The sequence below is a fragment of the Gigantopelta aegis genome, chromosome 11 (genome assembly GCF_016097555.1).
Source record: "Gigantopelta aegis isolate Gae_Host chromosome 11, Gae_host_genome, whole genome shotgun sequence".
Taxonomy (NCBI): Eukaryota; Metazoa; Mollusca; class Gastropoda; order Neomphalida; family Peltospiridae; genus Gigantopelta; species Gigantopelta aegis.
Genome location: NC_054709.1, coordinates 3972109 through 3996419, shown reverse-complemented (window position 1 = coordinate 3996419; position 24311 = coordinate 3972109). Strand labels below are relative to the sequence as shown.

The window sequence follows — 24311 nt, the reverse complement described above, 5'->3', positions numbered from 1 at the left end:
CGGTACAAACCTTTAATTTGAGCATACTGAACTAAAACAATTTTTCTAACCCGGACTTTGAGAATACGCTATAAATGAGCGGAGAATTTTGTTTTCTGTCAATTCCGACAGAAGACAAATTTCACAACAACTAGACGGAACAAACAGAGAGAGAGAGAGAAGGAAGAATATCACGATGATGGTACGAATGATTGTACTAGTTTATATTTATTTATTTGTTATGTGTATTTATATTTATTTATTTATTTATTTATTTATATATTTATTTATTTATAATATTTATTTATTTATTTATTTATTTATTTATGTAATTTCTTATTTACAAGTTTACTTGTTTGTTTGTTTGTTTTGGTTAGCTGATTGGCTGTTTGATTTTAATTAATTTAGGATATTATCGAAGGCTACTAGTATACCCAGAACTAGTTGCTAGTATATTGCAATTTGGACACAGTTTTTTCTTCCTACATTCATGTAAGAGAAATGATGCAAAACGATATAATAAGGTTTTGGGTTTTTCTGGACATTCATGTAAGAGAAGTGATGCAAAACGATATAATAAGGTTTTGGGTTTTTCTGGACATTCATGTAAGAGAAGTGATGAAAAACGATATAATAAGGTTTTGGGTTTTTCTGGACATTCATGTAAGAGAAGTGGTGCAAAACGATATAATAAGGTTTTGGGTTTTTCTGGACATTCGTGTAAGAGAAATTTTAATAAACGGTTTTGGGTTTTTTCTGGACATTCATGTAAGAGAAATGGTGCAAAACGATATAATAAGGTTTTTTTTTTTTTGGACATTCGTGTAAGAGAAATGATGAAAAACGATATAATAAGGTTTTGGGTTTTTCTGGACATTCATGTAAGAGAAATGATGAAAAACGATATAATAAGGTTTTGGGTTTTTCTGGACATTCATGTAAGAGAAGTGGTGTAAAACGATATAATAAGGTTTTGGGTTTTTCTGGACATTCATGTAAGAGAAATGATGCAAAACGATATAATAAGGTTTTGGGTTTTTCTGGACATTCATGTAAGAGAAATGATGAAAAACGATATAATAAGGTTTTGGGTTTTTCTGGACATTCATGTAAGAGAAGTGGTGCAAAACGATATAATAAGGTTTTGGGTTTTTCTGGACATTCATGTAAGAGAAGTGGTGCAAAACGATATAATAAGGTTTTGGGTTTTTCTGGACATTCATGTAAGAGAAATGATGAAAAACGATATAATAAGGTTTTGGGTTTTTCTGGACATTCATGTAAGAGAAATGATGAAAAACGATATAATAAGGTTTTGGGTTTTTCTGGACATTCATGTAAGAGAAGTGGTGCAAAACGATATAATAAAAAAAGATACATTTTTGCTGAATTTTTCAATTGAAAGACAATTTTGTGAAACCATAATTTCGAATATTGCCAATTCTGTTTGTCAGCCGTTGCAAGATAACAATTTACCAGAAATAACGTTAAAACAAATAACATTTTGATCTGTTATGTTCATTAGCCTCATAATTCATTTATAAATGTAAAGTGTAAATGGTCCCATTAAATATTAATAATTTCTAAAATGAAGCCAAACAAAGATTTCAAATAATTAATTGTCCTGTTCAATTATTAAAAGCAAAAGTATCTTGTTATTATTACATTTAATTTCTATTCACTATATATATATATATATATATATATATATATATATATATATATATATATATATATATATATATATATATATATATATATATATTTCATATACTTGATAACATTTTTTTTTTTTTTTAGAAACTGGTTGTCTTGGTAATATCACTTACACTATGTCATCGATCCCTGACCTCGTCGGTAAGTACATTCCACTTTGTATAAAAACGAGAAAAAAAACTAAAACCCTCACAGCCACCCACATTTTGGCAGTTAAACAAAACAAAACTGTTAAATCCGCTTGATTGCGTGTTAAATGTATGCTAATAACCGGTATAACCGATTATCCGATGGAGTACTTTGTGGGACCTATACAATATGTCTCAAGATCGTTTTATTGTGATCGAGTAAAAGTGATTGGGGTGGTGGCAGTAGATGATCAACATTTTTGTCATTCACTTCATTTCAACTTATTTTCATGCTTATATCCAATTAAAGTTCAAGCATGCTGTCCTGAGCACATACCTCAGCTATCTGTCCAAGGATAGTCGGTTAGTTGTTAGTGATTAGTGACAAAGAGGAGGGTGCAGTTGTCTTACACGTACCCATTGAGTCGTTAAAACTCGGTCTGGGAGGGACTCGGTACCGGGCTGCGAACCCAGTACCTACCAGCCTTATGTCCGATGGCTTAACCACAACACCACCGAGGTTACTTCTATTCGACGCTAAAAATACTGCTACTGCTAATCGAACACAGTAAAGCATTGCGTGGCGACAGCGGGTTTCATCTCTCATTATCTATGTGATCCTTAAATATGACTGACGCAATATAACCATAGTTAAAATGGGTTAAGTGCGTCATTAAATAACAAATGTCTTCTTCCAAAGTCACTGCTGTTTTCATCGTTTCGTTTTCTTACAGATCTTCGATTTTACAACAACTGGACTCGACGGAAGTGAATATGAGGAATTTCGCCAATCGGACAACTCGTTTGTGGTCTTGAAAAACAACGCAGAGCCAACAAGAGTAATCGAGGATGCTAACAAGGTATGTTTCCGGTGGGCGATATAAAGATTTTTTTAAAATTATTATTCTCAAAAAAAAAAAAAAAAATAATAAATATATATATATATTAATAATAATAACTAAAAAAAAGAAAGAAGAAAAGACAAAAAGAGAAAAATAGAAAAAACAGAAGAAATCAAACTAAAAATGTAAATTAAAATGCGTGTATGTGTGTCTGTGCATATGTGTGTGTGTCTGTCTGTGTGTGTGCGTGCGTGTGTAAGATATACGTGTAAATAAATAAACAAAAATATAAAATTAAATAAACAAGTAATTAATTATAGGATATTAAACGAGCTTCCATTTCGTGTCATGTCTATGTCTCGAATAAAATAATTTTCAGTTGTCATGAGCTTTATCGAGTTTAGCATCCTATTTATTACTCACAATCGATCTTAATTTATATCACTCAACTCGTTTGGTTTACGTCCCTGTAAGGTTGTATTGCGTCAATCAATGACGTCACCGTGTTCATGGCGTTCTTGTGGGACGTGTCACTTTGATATGTACCAAGATATTTTTAACCATATGGATAATGCATAATTTTATTTGGTTACTAGTCTTGGTAGTTCCTAAACCCATGTCTAAACAAGTAAGGAAACGCCTATACAAGATACCCCTACCACCACCACCACCACCACCTCCACCACCACCACCACCAATGATATCATCATCAACACAACAACAACAACGAATGTTTGCATAGGGGAATCCCCTTCTGGAAACAAAGCTTTAATGGAGATTTATCGTCGGCTAAGTTGAACAATTCAGATAGGAATGTTATAAGACTTTTGATGCTTTTCAGCACAATATAAAATAAACAGTCTGCTGGGCTCGAACTTAACGACGGGGCCGACGTCAATTGCCGTCGTTGAGATATAAATTGCCGTAGGTCGTGAGCATCACCGTCGATAAAGCTTCTTAACGATGTGAAAATGTATACACCTGATGTACACTATCTGCCAGTGTATAACATGTGTACATTGGAAATAGGTCTACATACATCAAATGACTGTTCAGTCATGTTAATTTGCTTCAAAAAGTCATTTTATAAAGAGTCAAAATTGCCGTCTGTGGGTCATTTGAGCCATGATAATTACGAAAACAATTGCCGGTGGAGAAAAATTCTTAAATTCGAGCCCTGATTAAACCTATATTTATACAGCTTAATATTCGTGTATATTGTATATGTGCAGGGCGTCTGGATCCTATTTTTCCACCACAGTCCGGATTCGTGTTTTGTTCTGAAGATGACGGAGGAGCAGAGAATGGAAGTCAACAGGACAAATGGAAAGGTACTATTAGTCAGTGGCGTAGTGAGGGGTGGGGAGGCACGTGGGGCGAATCAAACGTTTTTCCTTTTTTAAACTGTATTAAATTTAAAAATGTTTTACATACATACACGCATACATACAAACATACATGCATACATGCATACATATATACATACTAGTGTTTTCCCTAGCTTGTTTTAGCATGGTGCAATACCATGCCTCAATAGTCTAGCACCATCTTGCCTTAATCAGCACCATGCTGCCCTGAGATTAAACAAGCCTTTTTCACTAATTAATTAGTAAAATATGCCTTTTATATCTTTTGCCATTCATTTATTAAAGCAAGCACATAAATTACATTAATTTTTATTTAAATAAATTTTTGTGTATTTTTATGAAAAACAAGTGCCCCGAAAATGGTGAAAATGCCCCAAAAGTGTTCGGTCTACCGTGCCTTGCCAAATTTCTAGGGAAATCACTACATACATACAAACATACAAGCATACATGCATGCATACATACATACATACATACATACATACATACATACATACATAGATACATACAAACATATATAGTATGGGTTGGCCCCCAGTACTACTACTACTACTACTACTACTACTACTACTACTACTACTACTACTACTACTACTACTACTACTACTACTACTACTACAACATTAGACATCATTTCTCTCTAATTACGTGGTGATATAACTAATAATTAGTGATGGGACATTTTGAAATTTTACCATCGAACGTAGACTATAATCGACTTTCAATCACAGAACGACTTAAAATAACTTTAACATGAAAAACATTTCTATTCTCGTGTTCACTGGAATGAACCCTTAAAATTTGACCTTTAAAATGGCTAGGTAGCGAGACGCAACCCAGTGACAAAGCACTCGCTTGATTCACGGTCGGTCTGAGATCTATCCCCGTTGGTGGGCTCGTTGAGCTATTTCTCGATCCAACCAGTGCACCACGACTGGTACACCAAAGGCCGTGATATGTGATATATTGTCTTTGGGATGGTGCATACGAACGATCCCTTGCTACTAATGAAAACAATGTAGCCAGAACAAAACCGATAATTGTTTGCTTGTAATCGATTATTGGAACATCACTGTAACTAATATTCAAATTTATCTTTATTTATTTATTTATTTATTTATTTATTTATTGTTTTTAATAGAAAGTCTTTTCAAACGAGCTGCTGGAAAATTTCGATGTCAAAGAGTCAAACCCCGTTGACCCAGCCATCCAAGGTCAGTGTGGCGCCGACCGGAAGGTCATGGATCTCATACCGGAAGAAGAAGATGAGTCGACAGAAATTAAAGGTACATTAACATAATTTATTCACCTGGAAGAAAATGGTTTTCCTAAGATGTAAATCATATTAGTACATATTAGTACATATTCCGTAGACACCTGATTCATTTCTTACACGTAATAATACCTTTTCACGAGTACCGGGATGGTCAAACGTCATTATTCATATACATACGAATAAGTGACCGGGGATTTTTTGTTCGTTTTAGGCCTACAACTTTGGTTTGGTTTTTGAATACTTTTAAAAGTTTCTCTGTAAATTTGACAGCTTAGCGATGAAAATGAATATAAATAAAACTCGTTACAAATGCAAAGTAGAATGAAATGAGTCTTGACTTTACACAACACAATACATTCAGAACTCGCTGTTTAACGGGGGCTATCGCTCACGCTCGCCACCACTCACTGAGGCTAGTTCAAGGACGATAATATCTAGAACCATTTAGCACGTGGATGTATATGGTATCAATAGAGTAATGTCTTTAATGGCCACCCATTATCTGAGTTTGACAAGCAGTTAATCACTTCAAATAAATAAAAATTCCATGACAACGTCTGGTTCATTCAGTGGATAATTCTACTAATCGGGGGTGGGTGTGGGGTGGGTGGGTGGTGGTGGTGGTGCGGGGTGTAGTCCAGTGATGCGCGATCAGTCAAGGATTTATCCCCGTCCGTGAGTCCATTTGGGGTATTTCTCGTTCCAGCCAGTGCTTCACAACTGGTGTAACAAAGGCCGTCGTGTGTACTATATGGTTGTTCTACACCAAATAAAATTCTACAGGCGACAATGTTAACATATGTGGTTAAAACATTATGCAATATATCGACCAAACTATGACGCATATTTCTTGTTTCAGCCAGTGCACTACGACTATTATATCAAAGCCCGTGGTATGTGATATCCTGTCTGTAGAATGGTGCATATAAAAGCTATTTTGCTACAAATGGAAAAATGTGATATATGTCAAAATTAACAAATGTTTAACATCCAATAGGCGATGATTGATAAATCAATGTACTCAATGACATTAAAAATAACTTTTACAATTCCTTTTTCTTTCTTTGATGCAGACGACGACATAGTGAAACGAGCCTGTACCCGGAAACTGCGGTGCACTATCAAACTGTACCGACTTTGCTGCAGAAGAAAAACAACGTGTGTGATTCGAACACGAAAAGTGACGATCCGAATTCCCGCCAAAAAGTGCATTTTATATCGCCTCATCCACTGTACGCGCGTGTGTGTATAAATCAAAGATAAACTAAAACATTGTGAATAAAATTAACTTTATTTCGTCTTGTGATGTAAACACATACAGTTTGTTCTTTTTTGTTTGTTTTTGTTGATGTTGTTTATTTTGTAGTTTGTTTGTAGTTTGTTTGGTTGTTGTTGTTTAGTTAGGAGGTGGGGGTGTACAGGGGGGTAGGGGTGGGGTGGGAGAGATCCAGACTGGTGAACAAAGTTTCCAGGCGTTTTGCGCCATGCTTCCAAATAATATATATATATATATATCTATATATATATATATATATATATATATATATATATATATAAGAGATGGGGCGATTACTTGACAAAAGTAATCGATTACGATTACTTCAGACTGTCACGATTACGAATACGATTACGTTTACAAGATAATTGAAAGTAATCGATTATGATTGCAAATACGTTGTCTAGCAATCATGATTACATTTCCACAAATCTACACAAATAATGAATTGATGTTACCACCATGAAGTTAAGCACTTTAGTTTACAACCATACCGATTTCATTCTTTGAAAGACATAATGGATAATTTTGGATTATTTATTAAATTATATCAAACATTTATAAACGTATGTATACTGCAGGGAGGGAATCAGTTTCCAAAACCAGATTTATTATTCTTAAATGTGAATTATTGACGAAAAGGTACCCATGACCATAGGAATGAATGAATGAAAGAATGAATGAATGAATGTTTAACGACACCCCAGTACGAAAAATGCATCGGCTATTGGGTGTCAAACTATGGTAATGCAAACACATAAAGTGATGATCAACAGCAATATAAAAATTCAAGATTTAAATACAAACAGTGTAAAGAGGTATTTTTTTCAAGAAATGCCAAATATACAGTTAGTTCTGTAGAAAAACGATTCAGTTTACAATGGACATAACCATATGGAGTTTTTAGATTTGCGGGTGTTATTGTCTATTTAATGCCCGCAAATGTTTCATTTTTGACATCAAGCTAATGCCTTCGGTCAAAAATGACATTTGCCGGTTATCTCCTAAATCAAGATAATAAATATTAATAAAAAATAAAATAAAAAAATAAACTAATAATAATACTAATTTAACAAAAATAATAATAAAAAGAAGAAACAAAACAGAAAAGACTTTCACACACACACACACACACACACACACACACACACACACACACACACACACACACACACACACACACTCGCTCATAACATATATTGAAATAAAACAAATTTAGTTTTGAGCTGGTGGTGTTGGGGGGGGGGGGGGGGGGTCTATCGCTGAACCCGGACTAAGCCTACAGCAAAGGTTGAATGGAATGACACATATAGACACACAAGAGAAGCATTTGTTGCAATCGTAGAGACAATGTTTGGGATGTGGAGGTGTTAGATCGAAAAGGAATACGATGGCATTCAAAGATGAGTAAGGCAGTGAGAGGTAAAACAATTGTTTACCAACAACCGTGGTATGTGCTATCCTGTCTGTTTGGGGGGTGCATATAAAATAACCCTTTCTGCTAACAGGAAAATGTAGCGGATTTCCTATCTATGCCTGTCAAAATTACCAAATGTTTGACATGCAATAGCCGATAATTAATAAATCAATGTGCTCTAGTGATGTCGTTTAACAAAACAAAGTTTTAACTATTCTTAGGTTCCCTTTTGACTACAACTAAACAGCGCCAAGATCATAGAATTGTAACCAGCCTCGGCGGTGTCATGGTTAATCCATCGGGCATAAGGCTGGTAGGTACTGGGTTCGCAGCCCGGTACCGGCTCCCACCCACAGGGAGTTTCAACGACTCAGTGGGTAGGTGTAAGACCACTACAACACACCCAGGAAGTACAGCAATAGAAAGTGTGGCACCTCACATCTAATCTACCTGCAAGAAAATGGGGGGGGGGGGGGGGGGGGGTCATGTATCATTTAAGAGATTTAATTAATGTTTTTAATAGCAACCGTCAATTTTGCTGAAAATTGCAGTTCCTTTTTTCGGGGTACCCCGCATTAGTTTCAACCTCTGGTATATACTGCATAACAACTGTATAACAAATAAAAATGTATTTATTTATTGTTAATCGTTAATAGTATTTGCACAAATAATCAATGTCACATATTACTACCAATCACACCCACAACTGCTTTTACTCCGTAAATATTTGACGGTGCACATCAAACTTTGACACGGAACTCTCTTCTTTGGTACTATGCAACCTATATATACATACATACGTTATATTAGTAGTCATCATTTAAATATAACAAATTTAACATGAATTTCAGTAGCAGATGACATCTGTGCAGTGAGACTCTTGGTGGAGAGGAATGCCCCTTTCCACACTACAGCGCTTCCGACGTCTCTGATAACTCGTATTAAAAGTAGTCACATTATCGACAATTGCAATTAATTTTGTCCAATGGAACATCATACTTTAGTTTTTATAATGTATCAATGTCCTGATGAGGTAACCATTGCGAGACAGTGGCGTAGGAAGGTGCCAAAACGTGGGGTTGAGGGCACACACACACACACAGAGAGAGAGAGAGAGAGAGAGAGAGAGAGAGAGAGAGAGAGAGAGAGAGAGAGAGAGAGAGAGAGAGAGAGAGAGAGAGAGAGAGAGAGAGAGAGAGAGAGAGAGACATACATACATACATACATACATACATACATACATACAGACAGAGAGATAGAGAGACAGACATACAGAAAGACGTGGGGTTGGGGGGCACACACACACACACATAAACAAACACACACACACACACGCACGCACCGACGCACGCACGCACGCACGCACGCATTCACACACACACACACACATACACACATACATACACACAGAGAGAGAGACACACACACACACATACATACACACACACACACATACACACACACAGACACACACACAGACACACACACACACACATACATACATACAGACAGACATACACACATACACACACACACATACATACATACACACAGACACACACACAGACACACACACAGACACACACACATACAGTCTATATCTGTCTCTCTATGTCCGTCTGTCTGCCTATATCTGTTTGTCTATGTCTATGTCTGCCTGTCTATGTATGTCTTTCTTTATCTGTCTGTCTATATGTCTATGTCCGTTTATGGCTTTCTGTCTATGTATGTATGTTTGTCTATGTCTATCTATCTGTCTGTCTATACATGTCTGTCTATGTATTTCTGTCAATGTCTGTCTGTCTGTCTGTGTGTCTGTCTATGTATGTCTGTCTATGTCTGAGTGTGTTGTTTGGCTATGTCTCCCTATATCCGTCTATGTCTATCTAAGTATATCTGTCTTTCTTTCTTTCTTTCTGTCTATGTCTGTATATGTATGTATATGTCTCTGTCTGTCTATGTCTGTCTATGTCTGACTGTCTATGTTTGTATGTCTGTATGTATGTATGTCTGTTTATGTCTGTCTATATGTCTATATCTGTCTATGTCTGTCTATATCTGTATGCATGTCTGTTTGTTTATGTCTGTCTATCTGTCTACATCTGTTTGTCTGCCTATACCTGTATGCATGTCTGTCTCTTTATGTCTGTCGATCTGTCTATATCAGTTTGGCTATGTCTATGTCTGCATGTCTATGTCTATGTCTGCATGTCTATGTCTGTATATGTCTCTGCCTGTCTATCTATGCCTGTCTGTCTATATATTTCTGTCTATGCCTGTATGTCTATGTCTGTCTATCTGTCTATGTCTGTTTTCTGTCTATGTCTCTGTCTATGTCTGTCTATGGCTATGTTTGTCTATATGGCTATGTTTGTCTATATCTGTCTAGGTATGTCTATATCTGTCTAGGTATGTCTGTCTGACTTTCTGTCTGTCTATGTGTGTCTATGTCTGTATATGTATATCTATGTCTATGTTTGACTGTCTAATTCTCTATGTCTGTATGTATGCATGTCTGTCTGTCTGTCTGTTTATGTCTGTCTATCTGTCTGTCTGTGTCTGTCTATGTCTGTCTGTGTGTCTATGTATGTCTGTCTATATCTGTCTGTTTATAGCTGTCTGTCTATGTCTGTATGTTTGTATGTTTGTCTGTGTATGTCTATGTCCGTCTATATGTGTTTGTCTATGTATATGTCTATGTATGCATGTCTATGTTTTTCTATGTCTCTGTGTTTGTCTAGGTCTGTCTGTCTGTGCCTTTCTGTCTATCTATTTCTGTCGATATCTGGCTATGTCTGTATATGTGTGCCTGTCTATGTGTGTATGTCTATGTCTATCTGTCTGTCTATAGTCATCTGTCTGTCGATGCCTGTCTGTCTGTCAATGTCTGGCTGTATGTCTGCCTGTCTATGTCTGTGTGGTTATGTTTGTCTGTCTATATCTGGCTATGTCTGTATATGTGTGCCTGTCTATGTGTGTATGTCTATGTCTATCTGTCTGTCTATAGTCATCTGTCTGTCTATGCCTGCCTGTCTGTCTATGTCTGTCTGTCTGTCTATGTCTGTCTCTCTGTCTATGTCTGTCTCTCTGTCAATGTTTGTTTGCCTGTTTATGTCTGTGTGACTATGTTTTGCTGTCTATGACTGTCTGTCTGTAGATGTCTGTCTGTCTGCCTCTTTGCCTATGTTTGTCTGTCTGTTTGTATGCATGTCTGTCTGGCTGTCTATATCTGTATGTCTATGTCTGTCTATGTCTGTATGTCCGTCTATGTCTATGTCTGTTTGCCTGTCTGTCTATGTATGTCTATGATGTATATCAATAGTAAATCTTTGATGTACCAGTCGTGATGCACTGGCTGGAGCGAGAAATAGCCCAGTGGGCCCACTGATGTGGATCGATCCCAAACCGACCGCACATCAAGCGAGCGCTTTATCACTGGGCTACATCTCACCCCTTTTTTGTGGGATGTATATCAATAGTAAATCTCTGAGGTGATATAGGCTGTGGGATTGATGCTCCATAGGGGATACACGACTGCTTTCTCTTTAACAGTCGTGCCATCCAAAGGCCATGGTATGTGCTCAGGGCCGTAGCTAGCGGGGGTGGGGGTGGGGGTGGGGGGGGGGGAGGGGTTTCAGGTGATTTGTTGCGAAAACTACAGGCATTAGAATCAATATAATTAATCATATTTAGAAATTTGTTAGTTGTAAGAATTCTGTGTATGATTTTATACTGAAACCAAGATAATGTTGTGCTTTTGACAGATCTAAAGGGTAGAATATAATATTTTTCCCAGTCATATATATCACAGATATATCCTTCTTTAGAATATTTTATTTATGATTTTGGAATAGTGGTTTGAGCGTTCAGTAAATCATATATATGTTTGCAACCTTTCTGATCTTTGAACAAAACCTTTAAGTTATATGGAAGAACAGGATTTTTTAATGCTATAAAAACGTCATCATTTAAATTATCTAGGTTGTAAATGAATGATTTTATAGCACTGACCAATGAATCTTGGGATTATAATTTAAATCAATAATTTCTTCTAGGTTAATGGAAAAGTTAATACCGAGAAGGTTAAACTGTGTACTGCCCCATTCTAGTTTCCATTTATAACTTTAAGTTAACTGATTATTTTGAATTGCAGCATAAATTATTAATTATGACCAGCATATTTAGTAAATATAAATTCAATATTAGTACATTAGAAATTTACACAATTTTGCAACAACTTAAAGGTGCTATATCATAGTTATATATGAGCATCTGTTTGTGATAAAGATTCTTCAATAAAATTGTATTTTCTACTAGAATTGTTTTTCCTATAATCATTTATGGGCATATAGTTAAGGTGTAGCCTTTAAAAGTTAAAGCAAAATGTAATAAAAACATGATTTGCAATAGCTGTCATTATGCAATTTTGAGATAGCACCTTTAACACCGGTATAATAGATCACAAACTCAAAATGGTTCTTGACAGTTTTGCTTACAAATTACTTATAAATGTCTACAAATATTTTGTTTGGGAGAGGAATAGGGGTAAACTGTCATCAGAAACAGTCCCTCATATATTGTAACAGCAATGAAATTGACACGTTGATCAAAATTTATTATAGTCTGTTCCAATAAAGTGCAGAAATCACCTGTTTACCGACATCTTTATTTTAATTTCAAGAGTAAACACCACCTTGTACATCAATGAGAGACATAGCAATGTACCATGAACCAATGCTTCACGTTGTCGACCCTCAGAAAGGATACTAACGTACCAATGTACCGCCTAGCCCCCATCCCCACACACAGTCAGGAAAGTACATACCACGGCCTTTGTCCAGTTGTGGTGCACTGGTTGGAACGAGAGAAAAACAAACAATAAGTCGAATGGATCCACCGAGGCGGTTCGATCCTTCGACCCAAGCACCTCAAGCGAGCACTCACCGGACTGAGCTAAATCCTAAATACTTGACATCCTATATCTAATGACTAACTAACCACTGCGTTCTAAAGGTGTCATTACACAAAACAAACTTTAATTTTGATTCAACTTGGGCGTCTTCCTAACCCAACCCGTGCTTCAGGGCTGGTGTGTCAAAGTGCCGTGGTATGTACTGCCCTGTATATGGGAAAGTATACACAAAATCTGTTGATGGTTTTTTTTTTCAATAAGAGTTGTCTATGTGACAGTAGTAAATGTTCTCATTTACTCCAGGGGTAGAGTGTAGCCCAATTGTAATGCGTTCGCTTGATGCGTGGTCGATCTGGGATCGATCCCCGTTGGTGGGCCTATTGGGTTATTTCTCGTTCCAGCCAGTGCACCACGACTTGTACATGCCGTGGTATGTGCTATCCTGTCTGTGAGATGGAGCATATAAAAGATCCCTTGCTGCTAATCGAAAAGAGTAGCCCATGAAGTGGCGACAGCGGGTTTCCTATCTCAATGTCTGTGTGGTCCTTAACCATGCTACTGAAAAAATTAAGCGGGTTTCCTCTCTAAGCCTATGTCAAAATAATCATATGTTTGACATACAATAGCCGATGATTAATAAATCAATGTGCTCTAGTGGTGTCGTTAGACGAAACAAACTTTTTTCATTAACTCTAGATCGGGGAGGGGGACGGGGCGTGATTGTGAAGAGCCGAGACGTAGCCCAGTGGTAAAGCGATCGCCTGATGTGTGGTCGGTCTAGGATCGATCCCAATTGGTGGGCCCATTGGACTATTTCTCTTTTCAGCCAGTGCTTGTGTAACATAGGCTGTGGTATGTACTATCCTGTCTCTGTTGCACTGGTTGGAACAAGAAAAAGCCAATAAGTCGAATGGATCCACCGAGGTTATTCGATCCTTCGACGCAAGCACCGTAAGCGAGCACTCACCCGAGTGACCTAAACACCGCCCCTCCTATATCCAATGATTGATTTAATCACTGCGTGCTAGAGGTATTAGTACACAAAACAAACTTTAATTTTAATTCAACTGCCCCGTATATGGAAAAGTATATACAAAAGCTATCAATGCTGTTTTCAATAAGAGCAGTCTATTTGAAAGTAGTACATTTTCGCACACTTTAGGGACGGGGCGTAGCCCAGTAGTAAAACATTCACTTGATGCGCGGTCGGTCTGGGATCGATTCCCGTTGGTGGGCCCATTGGGCTATTTCTCGTTCCAGCCAGGAAATAGTTTATTTAACGACGCACTCAAGATATCGAAAGACGAAACCCGCTGTCGCCACTTTATGGGCTACTCTTTTCGATTAACAGCAAGGGATCTTTTATATGCATCATCCCACAGACAGGATAACACATACCATGGCCTTTGATATACCAGTCGTGGTGCACTGGGTGGAGCGAGAAATAACCCAGTGGGGCCAGTGCACGACTTGTACATCACAGACCGTGGTATGTGCTATCCTGTCTGTGGGATGGGGCATATAAAAGATCCCTTGCTACTAATGGGAAAATATAGTGGGTTTCCTCTCTACAACTATGTCGAAATTACCAAATGTTTGACATTCAATAGTCAACTATTAATAAATCAATGTACTCTAGTGGTGTCTTTATTTTTTTTTATTCACTCTAGATTGGTGTGTGTGGGGTAGGGGGTGGACGGAAGGGCGAAACGTAGCCCAGTGGTAAAGCAATCGCCTGACATGTGGTCGGTCTAGGATCGATCCTCATTGGTGGGCCCATTGAGCTATTTCTCTTTTCAGCCAGTGCTTGTGTTACACAGGCTGTGATATGCACTATCCCGTCTGTGAGATGCTGAATATAAAAGATCCCTTGCTGCTAATCGGAAAGAATAGTCCACTGCGAGTCGGCAGCGGCTTTCCTCTCTCATTATCTGTGTGATCCGTAACTATCTCGTGTTGAAATAATCATATTTTAGACACCAAAATAATTAGATTCTATCAAAACAAAACAATACAAAACTCATCAATCGCTGTGAAACACCTTTATTATTATTATTTACTTGTCATATAAAATATAAGTCTGACAGTTTATTAAAACAAAATCGATGGACAGGATGTGCTAAAGGTTACGTTGACTTTATACGAATTATAACGGGAAAACAAAATACAAAGACTTTATACTCAAGACTGAGACTTGTTGACGCTATAACAACGCCATACAACAATGTTGTGTTTAAAAAATAGAGTCTATCACTTTAAACTGAGTGCACTTCTTTATTTCTTAGCTAAATACAAAGGGGTTTGCAGTGGATGATTCGGAACAGGATACACCTTCTTGGTTGGATGATTATCCTTCCAAAGCGGCATGACCTCGTTCGGCTTCTGCAACAAATGCGGTACAGCTTGATGGTGCACCGGATCACTGGGCGGCACGCTCTCTTCACAATGGCGTCACCTGCAACAGATGTATTATACAGTGGTCAAACTTGACTTTTGTTTAACGATACTGCTAGAGTATAGCATTGACATCGGTGGCTAAGCAATCGGACATATACACTATACGGCAGATAGGTACTGGATTCGTAACGCCGTACCCAATCTTATTAAAATAAGCCCCACTGCTTAATAATAATGGACCACTAGAGCTATGACCACTCGGTGCATGGTTAATCCATCGGAGATAATGCTGGTAGGTACTGGGTTCGCAGCCCGGTACCGGCTCCCACCCAGAGCGAGTTTTAACGACTCAGTGGGTAGGTGTAAGGCCACTATACCTTCTTCTCTCTCACTAACCACTAACAACTAACCCACTGTCCTAGACAGACAGTTGAGATAAATGAGGCGTGTGTCCAGGACAGCGCGCTTGAACCAATGGGCCCACCGACGGTGATCGATCCCACACCGACCGCGCATCGAGCGAGCGCTTTACCACTGGGCTACGTCCCGCCCCTCTTAAGTAGAGGAAGCCCGCTACATTTTTTGTTTTCATTAGCAGCAAGGCATCTTTTATATACGCTTTCCCACAGACAAAACAGCACATACCAATGCCTTTGACATATCAGTTCTTGGGCACTGATTGGGACAGGAAAAAAACCAATCAGGAAATGAGTCCACAGGGGGAGTTCTATCCCATAGAGAGTTTTATCCAAGAGGGAGTTCAATCCCATAGGGAGTTCTATCCAAGAGGGAGTTCTATCCCACAGGGAGTTCTATCCAAGAGGAGTATTCCTCAAACGTATACATATGTTTCAGGTTTTAGATTATACACTTTGCCTCAGTATTGCGTAAATAAGGTAAAACAAAACCCGCAACTAATAATAAATGAGCAAAAATCGATATTAAAATATTTCTGAAGGAATGATATCTCTATGAGGGCTCAAACACTAATTTATATACACATGTTTCGGATACTAGTAATAATAACAGTGGTCTAAGAGAGAAAACCCGCTAGTAGCAAGAACATTAGACAGTTATAAGCGAGTTATAAGCGAATTAATACGGATCAAGATAAGCTATTTTACTCTTGGAAAGAAACTAGGGAACAGTAATAGGAAATAGCCATGGCAACCAAACCTCTCAAGCCATAATGCCAATTTATTAACAATCAATTCAGCACCAACTGATAACAGTCCAACATTACAACTTAGTATGAAGTACAGACCTTCCTCCGTCAATAGTGAATCTAATTTGGTCTATAATTCCATTACATTCGTGTTTTGTTTGTGTGTGTTTTGGGGGATTTTTTTACCACCGATGCTATGACATAAATTATGTTAATGATGTACCTTCTTCGTCCATCGAATCTTCGTCCTCTGTTGGGATGAGATTCATGACCTTCCGGTCGGCACCGCACTGACCTTGAATTTCGGGGTCAACGGGGTCAGCTGGTTGGACGTCAAAGTTTTCGAGCATTTCACTAGAGAATATTTTCTGAAATGCGTAACATAATTTAATTATTACATGAATATAAATGTACACAGTGTATATCTGTCTGTGTGTCTGTGTGTCTGTCTGTATGTATGCATTTATGTACTTCTGTGTATGTGTGTATGCATACTTGTGTGTGTGAATATATATATATATATATATATATATATATATATATATATATATATATATATATGTGTGTGTGTGTGTGTGTGTGTGTGTGTATGCGTGCCTGTGTGCGTGTGCGTGTACGTTAACAGTAATCATAGTTAGCTGGTGGCAGATTTGTGTCTGCAGTAATTTGATTGGTCAACAGAAAGGTCAAGTGAATACGTAATAACTGACATATAATAAGGGAATCAATAAGATCATCATCGCTATAGTGATGGTAATGATGATGATGATGATAATGATGATGATGATAATGATAATAATGATAATGATGATGATGATGACGACGATGATGCTATAAAGGTAATTCTTATGATAATACTAACCTTTCCATTTGTCCTGTTGACTTCCATTCTTTGCTCCTCTGTCATTTTCAGAACGAAACACGAGTCTTGATTGTTATAGAAAAACAGAATCCAGACTCCCTAGACACGATAAATATACAAGCAGTATAAAAATATGTATTACCATATATGTTACTTGTTAAATATGTTATTTATTCCCTGTCTTAGGACCGGACGACGCACAGTGGTAAAGCGCTCGCTTGATGTGCGGTTGGTCTGGGATCGATCCCCGTCAGTGGGCCCATTAGGCAGTTTTTCGGTGTAGCCAGTGCACCACGACTGGTATATATCAAAGACCGTGGTATGTGCTATCCTGCCTGTAGGATCGTGCATATAAAATATATCTTGCTACTAATGGAACAATGTAGCGGGTTTCCTTTCTAAGACTATATGTCAAAATGGAATTTTGAAGGAGCAAAGAATAATGCCAAAGAGAAAAAGTGCGCAATTTTGGATTAAGGAAGTTGGCGCAATTTTGAACGGTCGATCGAAAGAGAAAGATAAAGAAAATAGGAAGAAGAAAACAAGAAGAAGTAGAAGAAACAGAACAAGATGAAAAGAAAAAGGAAGACAAAGAAGAAAAAGAAGAAGAAAACGACTAAGACGCAATGTCGTAGTGAGGGGGGAAGGTGCCACGAGGGCAATGTCTCCTTCCTATCAAACTTTTTTTTTAACTGCATTAAATGTTATAAAATCATACATACACACATACATGGTATGGGTCCCCACCAATAGTGGGTTGCCCCCCCCCCCCCTCCCCCAATATACGACGACGATGCTGAAGCGTAACAAAATCAAGATGGCAACCACCGGAAATTGCTAACCTTGTTGGCGTCCTCGATTACTCTTGTTGGCTCTGCGTTGTTTTTCAAGACCACAAACGAGTTGTCCGATTGGCGGAATTCCTCATATTCACTTCCGTCGAGTCCAGTTGTTGTAAAATCGAAGATCTGCAAGAAAACGAAACGATGAATACAGCAACGGCTAGAGCAAGGCCTTCAGAACCAGAGGCGGGGGAGTGGAAAGGAGAGAGAGAGGGAGAGGGAGAGGGAGAGGAGAGAGAGAGAGACAGAGAGAGAGAGAGAGAGAGAGAGAGAGAGAGAGAGAGAGAGAGAGAGAGAGAGAGAGAGAGAGAGAGAGAGAATGAGAAAGATAGAATGAAAGAATGAGAGAGGAGAGAATGAGAGAGACAGAGAGAGAGAGATAATGAGAGATAGACAGAGAGAAAGAGAGATAGAGAGAAATATAAAGAGAGAATGAGAGAGAAAGAATGAGAGAGGAGAGAATGAGAGATAGAGAGAAATAATGCAGATAATGAGAGAGAGAGAGAGAGAGAGAGAGAGAGAGAGAGAGAGAGAGAGAGAGAGAGAGAGAGAGAGAGAGAGAGAGAGAGAGAGAGAGGGAGAGGAGAGAAGAGAGAGAGAGAGAGAGAGAGAATGAGAAAGAGCTAGAATAAAAGAATGAGAAGGAGAATGAGAGAGACACGGAGAGAGAGAATAATGAGATAGACAGAGAGAAAGAGAGCAGAGAGAAATATAAAGAGAGAATAGAGAAAGAATGAGAGAGGATAGAGCATAGAGAAAATAATGCAGATAAGCTATAGAGATCGAGAGAGCACGCCAGATAGAGCAAGCCTCTCTGTTCGTATAGAGAGAATAGAGAAAGAGAGCGAGGAGAGAGAGGAGATAGAGATAGATCGATAAGCAGATAAGTGCTGAGAGAGAGATCGAGAGAGAGAGAGAGAGGAGCGAGAGAGAGCCGAGAGAGAGAGAGAGAGAAAGAGAGAGAGAGAGAGAGAGATGGGCTATTCCTACCGGAAAAGCTACTTGGGATCTATTATATGCAATTTCCTATAAACAGAAAAGGCAATACCTTTATACTATTCGTGGTACACTGGTTGGAACGGGGAATAAATCTAATCTTTGTAAAGTTAAAGTTTGTTTTCTTTAACGACACCACTATAGCACGTTGATTTTTTGATGATCGGCTATTGGATATCAAACATTTGGTAAATCTGATAGATAGTCTTAGAGACGAAACTCGCTACATTTTTCTATTAGTAGCATCTTTTATATGCACCATCCTACAGGCAGGACGCACATACCAGTGCCTCTGATATAGTCGTCGTGGTGCTCTGGCTGGAACGAGAAAAATCCCGATGGACCAACCGACAGGGATCGATCCCAGATCCAGAGCGCATCAGGTGAGCGCTTTGCCACTGAGCCACGTCCCGCACCGACGTACGTTGAAAGTACCCGCCCTGCAGTAAGCTTTTACTGGTTGTTTCGTTACCCATAGGAATAAAACTATCTTGGTACATATCAAAGTGTTACGCTCCACTGGAACGTGAAGTGTGACGTCACACTATCCCGCCATATGATGACGGCGGGACATAGCCCAGTGGTAAAACGCTCGCTTGAGGCGCGGTCGGTCTAGGATCGATCCCCGTCGATGGACCTATTGGGCTATTTTTCGCTCCAGCCAGTGCACCACGACTGGCATATCAAAAGCCGTGGTATGTGCTATACTGTCTGTGAGATGGTACATATAAAAGATCCCTTGCTACTAATGGAAAAATGTAGCGGGTTTTATCTCTATGACTGTCAAAATGACCATATGTTTGACATCCAATAGCCGATGATTAATACATCAATGTGCTCTAGTGGTGTTTTTAAACAAAACAAATTTCCATATGATGACGTCATTCGATTGATGCACATCAACATTAACGAAACGTCAATCAAACGAGTTTCGTGATATAAATCGATTACTGGTAATAAATAGCATATTCATCTCGCTACCATTCCATATGATATTTATGTCCCTAGTGAAAGAATTTTCATTGTCACCTAAACATGACGTGAAATGGAAGTTCGTTTGATATCCTATAACAACTACACCCCATCAAAACCAATGCCGCGCGGTATGAAGGATTTTAATTTTAAAATGAGGAGACCAGCACAGCAATATATTTAAGCAAGTTCAACAACCACTCCACCCTCAAGCTAATTTTCTTTAAAGAAAATGTGCTTGAGTCGGAGGGGGTGTGGGAGGGTGACATCGACCCCCCACCTGCACACGCGTCTATGAAGAACATGACTAGACATCCAATTGGGGATCGATTTGGGATTTCTTAATCAATCATCGGTTATATTCGGTTAACTCTAACGGATCAACTTCCGATTACACAATCGGTTAAAATTATATGGACATATGAACATTTTAAATTATATTGTCAAGTTCCCTTTTTTCCCCCGCTGACATGAAGGCGAAAAATAAGAACCTGTTAACCACCCCCCTCCCTAAAAAAAAAACCCCTCCTCCCCCTTTCTCAAACCCCTAGATATTCGCCAGTTTAATTTCTTTCTTTTCTTTATGTACACATGCAAATAAGCACCAACCCCAAAATAGTATTAATTGTAAGAGCAACTACAGTTAATATTTCCCCACACAATCACTATGAATTGTTATAGTCGATTATCACATTGGTAATTAACATTTAATGTTGTTTTGTTTAACGACATCACCAGAGCATATTGACGAATTAATCATCGGCTATTGGATGTCATTTGTGATTATAATGGATAATTGGAACATCACTAACTCATCTCCACAAATCGGGCATGGTCTGTTATTATCAATAATAATATTAATAATAATAATAATAATAATAATAATAATAATAAAGTGAAATAAGTGAGTGAATAAACGAATACTTACCCCCCCCTGCCAAGCAACTTTGGAACAGGGTTAATGATATTAAGACGATCACCAGATTCTAAAAAAAGGAGATAATTATTATTTACAAAGAAACAAAACAAAAAAAAACAAAAAATCCCAACAATAAATAAATTTAAAAAACCCAAACAAAAACAAAACAAACCAAACCAAACGTTACGATTAATTTTAGTATATATATACGTATCCAAGTCGTTTTCGCTAGTTAGAACAACTCTTTGTAAGATAAATGGTATCTAACTGGCACTCATGTTGTATTCTCTATTTAACAGAATAAACATAACTTTGGGTTTTTGAAATAAAAAATAAATAATTAAATTAAATAATTATAATATTTTTGGACATTATACAACTTTGAAAACTACACCTTTTATACAGAAATATGGAGCATAAGTTGGATTTGAGATCTCCAGTTTATTGAGTGTAAAACTATTTTATCTGCAATAATCATATATAGTGGCAAGGTGTGATGACTAGATACATTTCTATATTTTCAGTCCCTGACAGAAAATATAGCTTTTTGGAACTGAACTATTTTTTCGCTAGTTGTGTTCAGCAAAGATATGTTGTATTGTTCAAAGTTACTTATTCTTTTATTTCTAGTTGATGGTTTTAATTTTTGAAAAACGTTTCAAAGAAAGAAAGAAAGAAAGAAATGCTTTACTTAACGACGCACTCAACACATTTTTATTTACGGTTATATGGCGTCAGACATATGGTTAAGGACCACGCAGATTTTGAGAGGAAACCCACTGTCGCCACTTCATGGGCTACCCTTTCCGATTAGCAGCAAGGGATCTTTTATTTGCGCTTCCCACAGGCAGGATAGCACAAACCATGGCCTTTGTTGAACCAGTTATGGATCACTTGTCGGTGTAAGTGGTTTACACCTACCCACTGAGCCTTGCGGAGTACTCACTCAGGGTTTGGAGTCGGTATCTGTATTAAAAATCCCATGCCTTGACTGGGATCCGAACCCAGTACCTACCAGCCTGTAGACCGATGGCTTAACCACGACGCCACCGAGGCCGTTTAAAAAACAACAACAACAAAAAAAACAAAAAAAATCCACACGTTTCAAAGACAATTTTTAATAGAAAATAAGAAATAAATTGTTGTTATTTATGGACAGTTTGTTTTAGTGTATATATGTTGTAGGCTACAATGCATTCATCACTCGAGGACAGATAACTCTGAAAAATGGTAAATTTGCGAAATAAATCAGTTGGGTTCATTTCATTCCTGTTACGTAGGATTGTAGAATAAATACAATAATCGGTTACTGTCTAAAGATATATCGGCTTTATCATGCTCAGTCCGAATAGCGAATGCTGATTGACAGAGCCTCGTGGCATTTGCCATTCTAACCTTTGAAGAATAAAGCTGATATCTTAAGATAGTTACACGTTATTCTGTATGTCTGTCTATCTGTCTGTCTGTCTGTCTGTCTCTCTCTCTCTCTCTCTGTCTCTCTCTCTCTCTCTCTCTCTCTCTCTCTCTCTCTCTCTCTCTCTCTCTCTCTCTCTCTCTCTCTCTCTCTCTCTCTCTCTCTCTCTCTCTCAGAAGCTGGGCGGTATTCTAGTTTTGTTTTACAAACGATAGACACACACACACACACACACACACACACACACACACACACACACACACACACCTGAAAAAGTACCACTTTTTAAAGTTGACAAGGGAAAAAGTATGCAATACAGAATATTACAAATTTCCTCCAAAATAATAATGTTTTTAAGGAGTTACTTATACTAACATTTTACTTATATCATCATAACAATAATATACATTTTAGACTAATGTTAAATAATAATAACAATAATATATAAACGTCTTACCATCATCATCAATTTCTGTCTTGGTTCAAAGCTGTGCGATACAGTTCAGATTTCTTCGCAATGTAAAGTTCTTGCAAATTATTCTGTCTTTTATACATCTGCCAATACCCGGATGCGCACCCATCCAGCGAATGATTGCCCAATACACGTGATTTTTGGGGTGGGTTTTTTCGTGGAAACTAGACGTCATTTACATACAAAAGCCTACCCGAAGGGGAATGCCCTGAAAATCCCTGAGTGAGCAAGCTAATGGAATTTTCCCCCAGACGTCTCCAATTTAGTGAAACCCGATCTTACGACCACCCCGATTATAAGATCACCCCACTATACAGAACAATATGTTAGAGTCGGAAATACTTCCTTATTGTCTTAATAGTGTTAATCTTAAGACAAAACAAACTTTAATAGTAAAAAAAACTCTCGTATTAACTATGACAAAAAAGTTAAAGTCTATTTTGTTCAACAACACCACTAGAGCACATTGATTTATTGATAATCAACTATTGGAGGTCAAACATTTGGTAATTTTAACATATAGTCTTAGAGAGGAAACCCGCTTCATTTCTCCATTAGTAGCAAGTGATATTTTATATGCACCATCCCACAGACAGGATATCACACACCACGGCCTTTGATATACCAGTCGTGTTGCACTGGCTGGAACGAGAAATAGGCAAATGGGCCCCTCTCATCACTATGGTGGATTACTGCATTACAAAGATATCAGCCAATTAATTTACAATTGATTTTAAATAGTAAACAAAAAAATGTGTAAGTGAAGAAGACAATAAAGATTTGTTTTTCATGTAGATAAATATATAAATGAAACAAAACATTTACCTTAATTATTAAATAATGTATGAACGTTTTTTATTTGTTTGTTTGTTTGTTTGTTTGTTTGTTTGTTTGTTTTCTTTTTGGTATAGCTTCTACATAATTAGATTGCGATGCCTCGTATGTGGTTTGTGGTTTATGTTTAGCTTCTACATAATCAGATTGCGATGCCTCGTATGTGGTTTGTGGTTTTTGTATAGCTTCTACATAATCAGATTGCGATGCCTCGTATGTGGTTTGTGTTTTATGTTTAGCTTCTACATAACCAGACTGCGATGCCTCGTATGTGGTTTGTGTTTTATGTATAGCTTCTACATAATCAGATTGCGATGCCTCGTATGTGGTTTGTGGTTTTTGTATAGCTTCTACATAATCAGATTGCGATGCCTCGTATGTGGTTTGTGTTTTATGTTTAGCTTCTACATAACCAGACTGCGATGCCTCGTATGTGGTTTGTGGTTTTTGTATAGCTTCTACATAATCAGATTGCGATGACTCGTATGTGGTTTGTGGTTTTTGTATAGCTTCTACATAATCAGA

General features: G+C 37.8%; 2 protein-coding genes across 3 annotated transcripts in view; one reads left to right on the top strand and one right to left on the bottom strand.

Annotated features, from left to right (window-relative positions):
• LOC121385399 overlaps positions 1-23001 on the bottom strand; it is a 39957-nt gene extending 16956 nt beyond the window's left edge. Inside the window, exons 1-6 of one of the 2 annotated variants that reach the window (XM_041516068.1) lie at positions 22938-23001; positions 21077-21133; positions 18180-18305; positions 17338-17436; positions 16699-16843; positions 14941-15368 (exon numbers count right to left, since the gene is read on the bottom strand). In XM_041516068.1, the coding sequence (XP_041372002.1) occupies positions 15199-15368; positions 16699-16843; positions 17338-17436; positions 18180-18305; positions 21077-21133; positions 22938-22946 (606 nt within the window). In that variant the 5' untranslated portion in view covers positions 22947-23001 and the 3' untranslated portion in view covers positions 14941-15198. Of the gene's footprint in view, positions 1-14940; positions 15369-16698; positions 16844-17337; positions 17437-18179; positions 18306-21076; positions 21134-22937 lie in introns of those variants that run through there. The other variant, XM_041516067.1, reaches the window with a different exon arrangement.
• LOC121385398 lies at positions 53-6624 on the top strand. The gene is made up of 6 exons (XM_041516066.1): positions 53-181; positions 1780-1836; positions 2558-2683; positions 3898-3996; positions 5174-5318; positions 6382-6624. The coding sequence occupies exons 1-6, from the start codon at positions 176-178 to the stop codon at positions 6558-6560; spliced, it is 612 nt and encodes a 203-aa protein (XP_041372000.1). The 5' UTR covers positions 53-175; the 3' UTR covers positions 6561-6624.
• Positions 23002-24311: the final 1310 nt, after the last annotated feature.

What these genes read in the sequence shown, in the direction of transcription:
- LOC121385398 (XM_041516066.1), top strand. An exon ending in TCAACAGGACAAATGGAAAG is followed by an intron (nt 3,997 to 5,173) that starts GTACTATTAGTC and finishes TGTTTTTAATAG; the next exon opens with AAAGTCTTTTCAAACGAGCT. An exon ending in TGAGTCGACAGAAATTAAAG is followed by an intron (nt 5,319 to 6,381) that starts GTACATTAACAT and finishes TCTTTGATGCAG; the next exon opens with ACGACGACATAGTGAAACGA.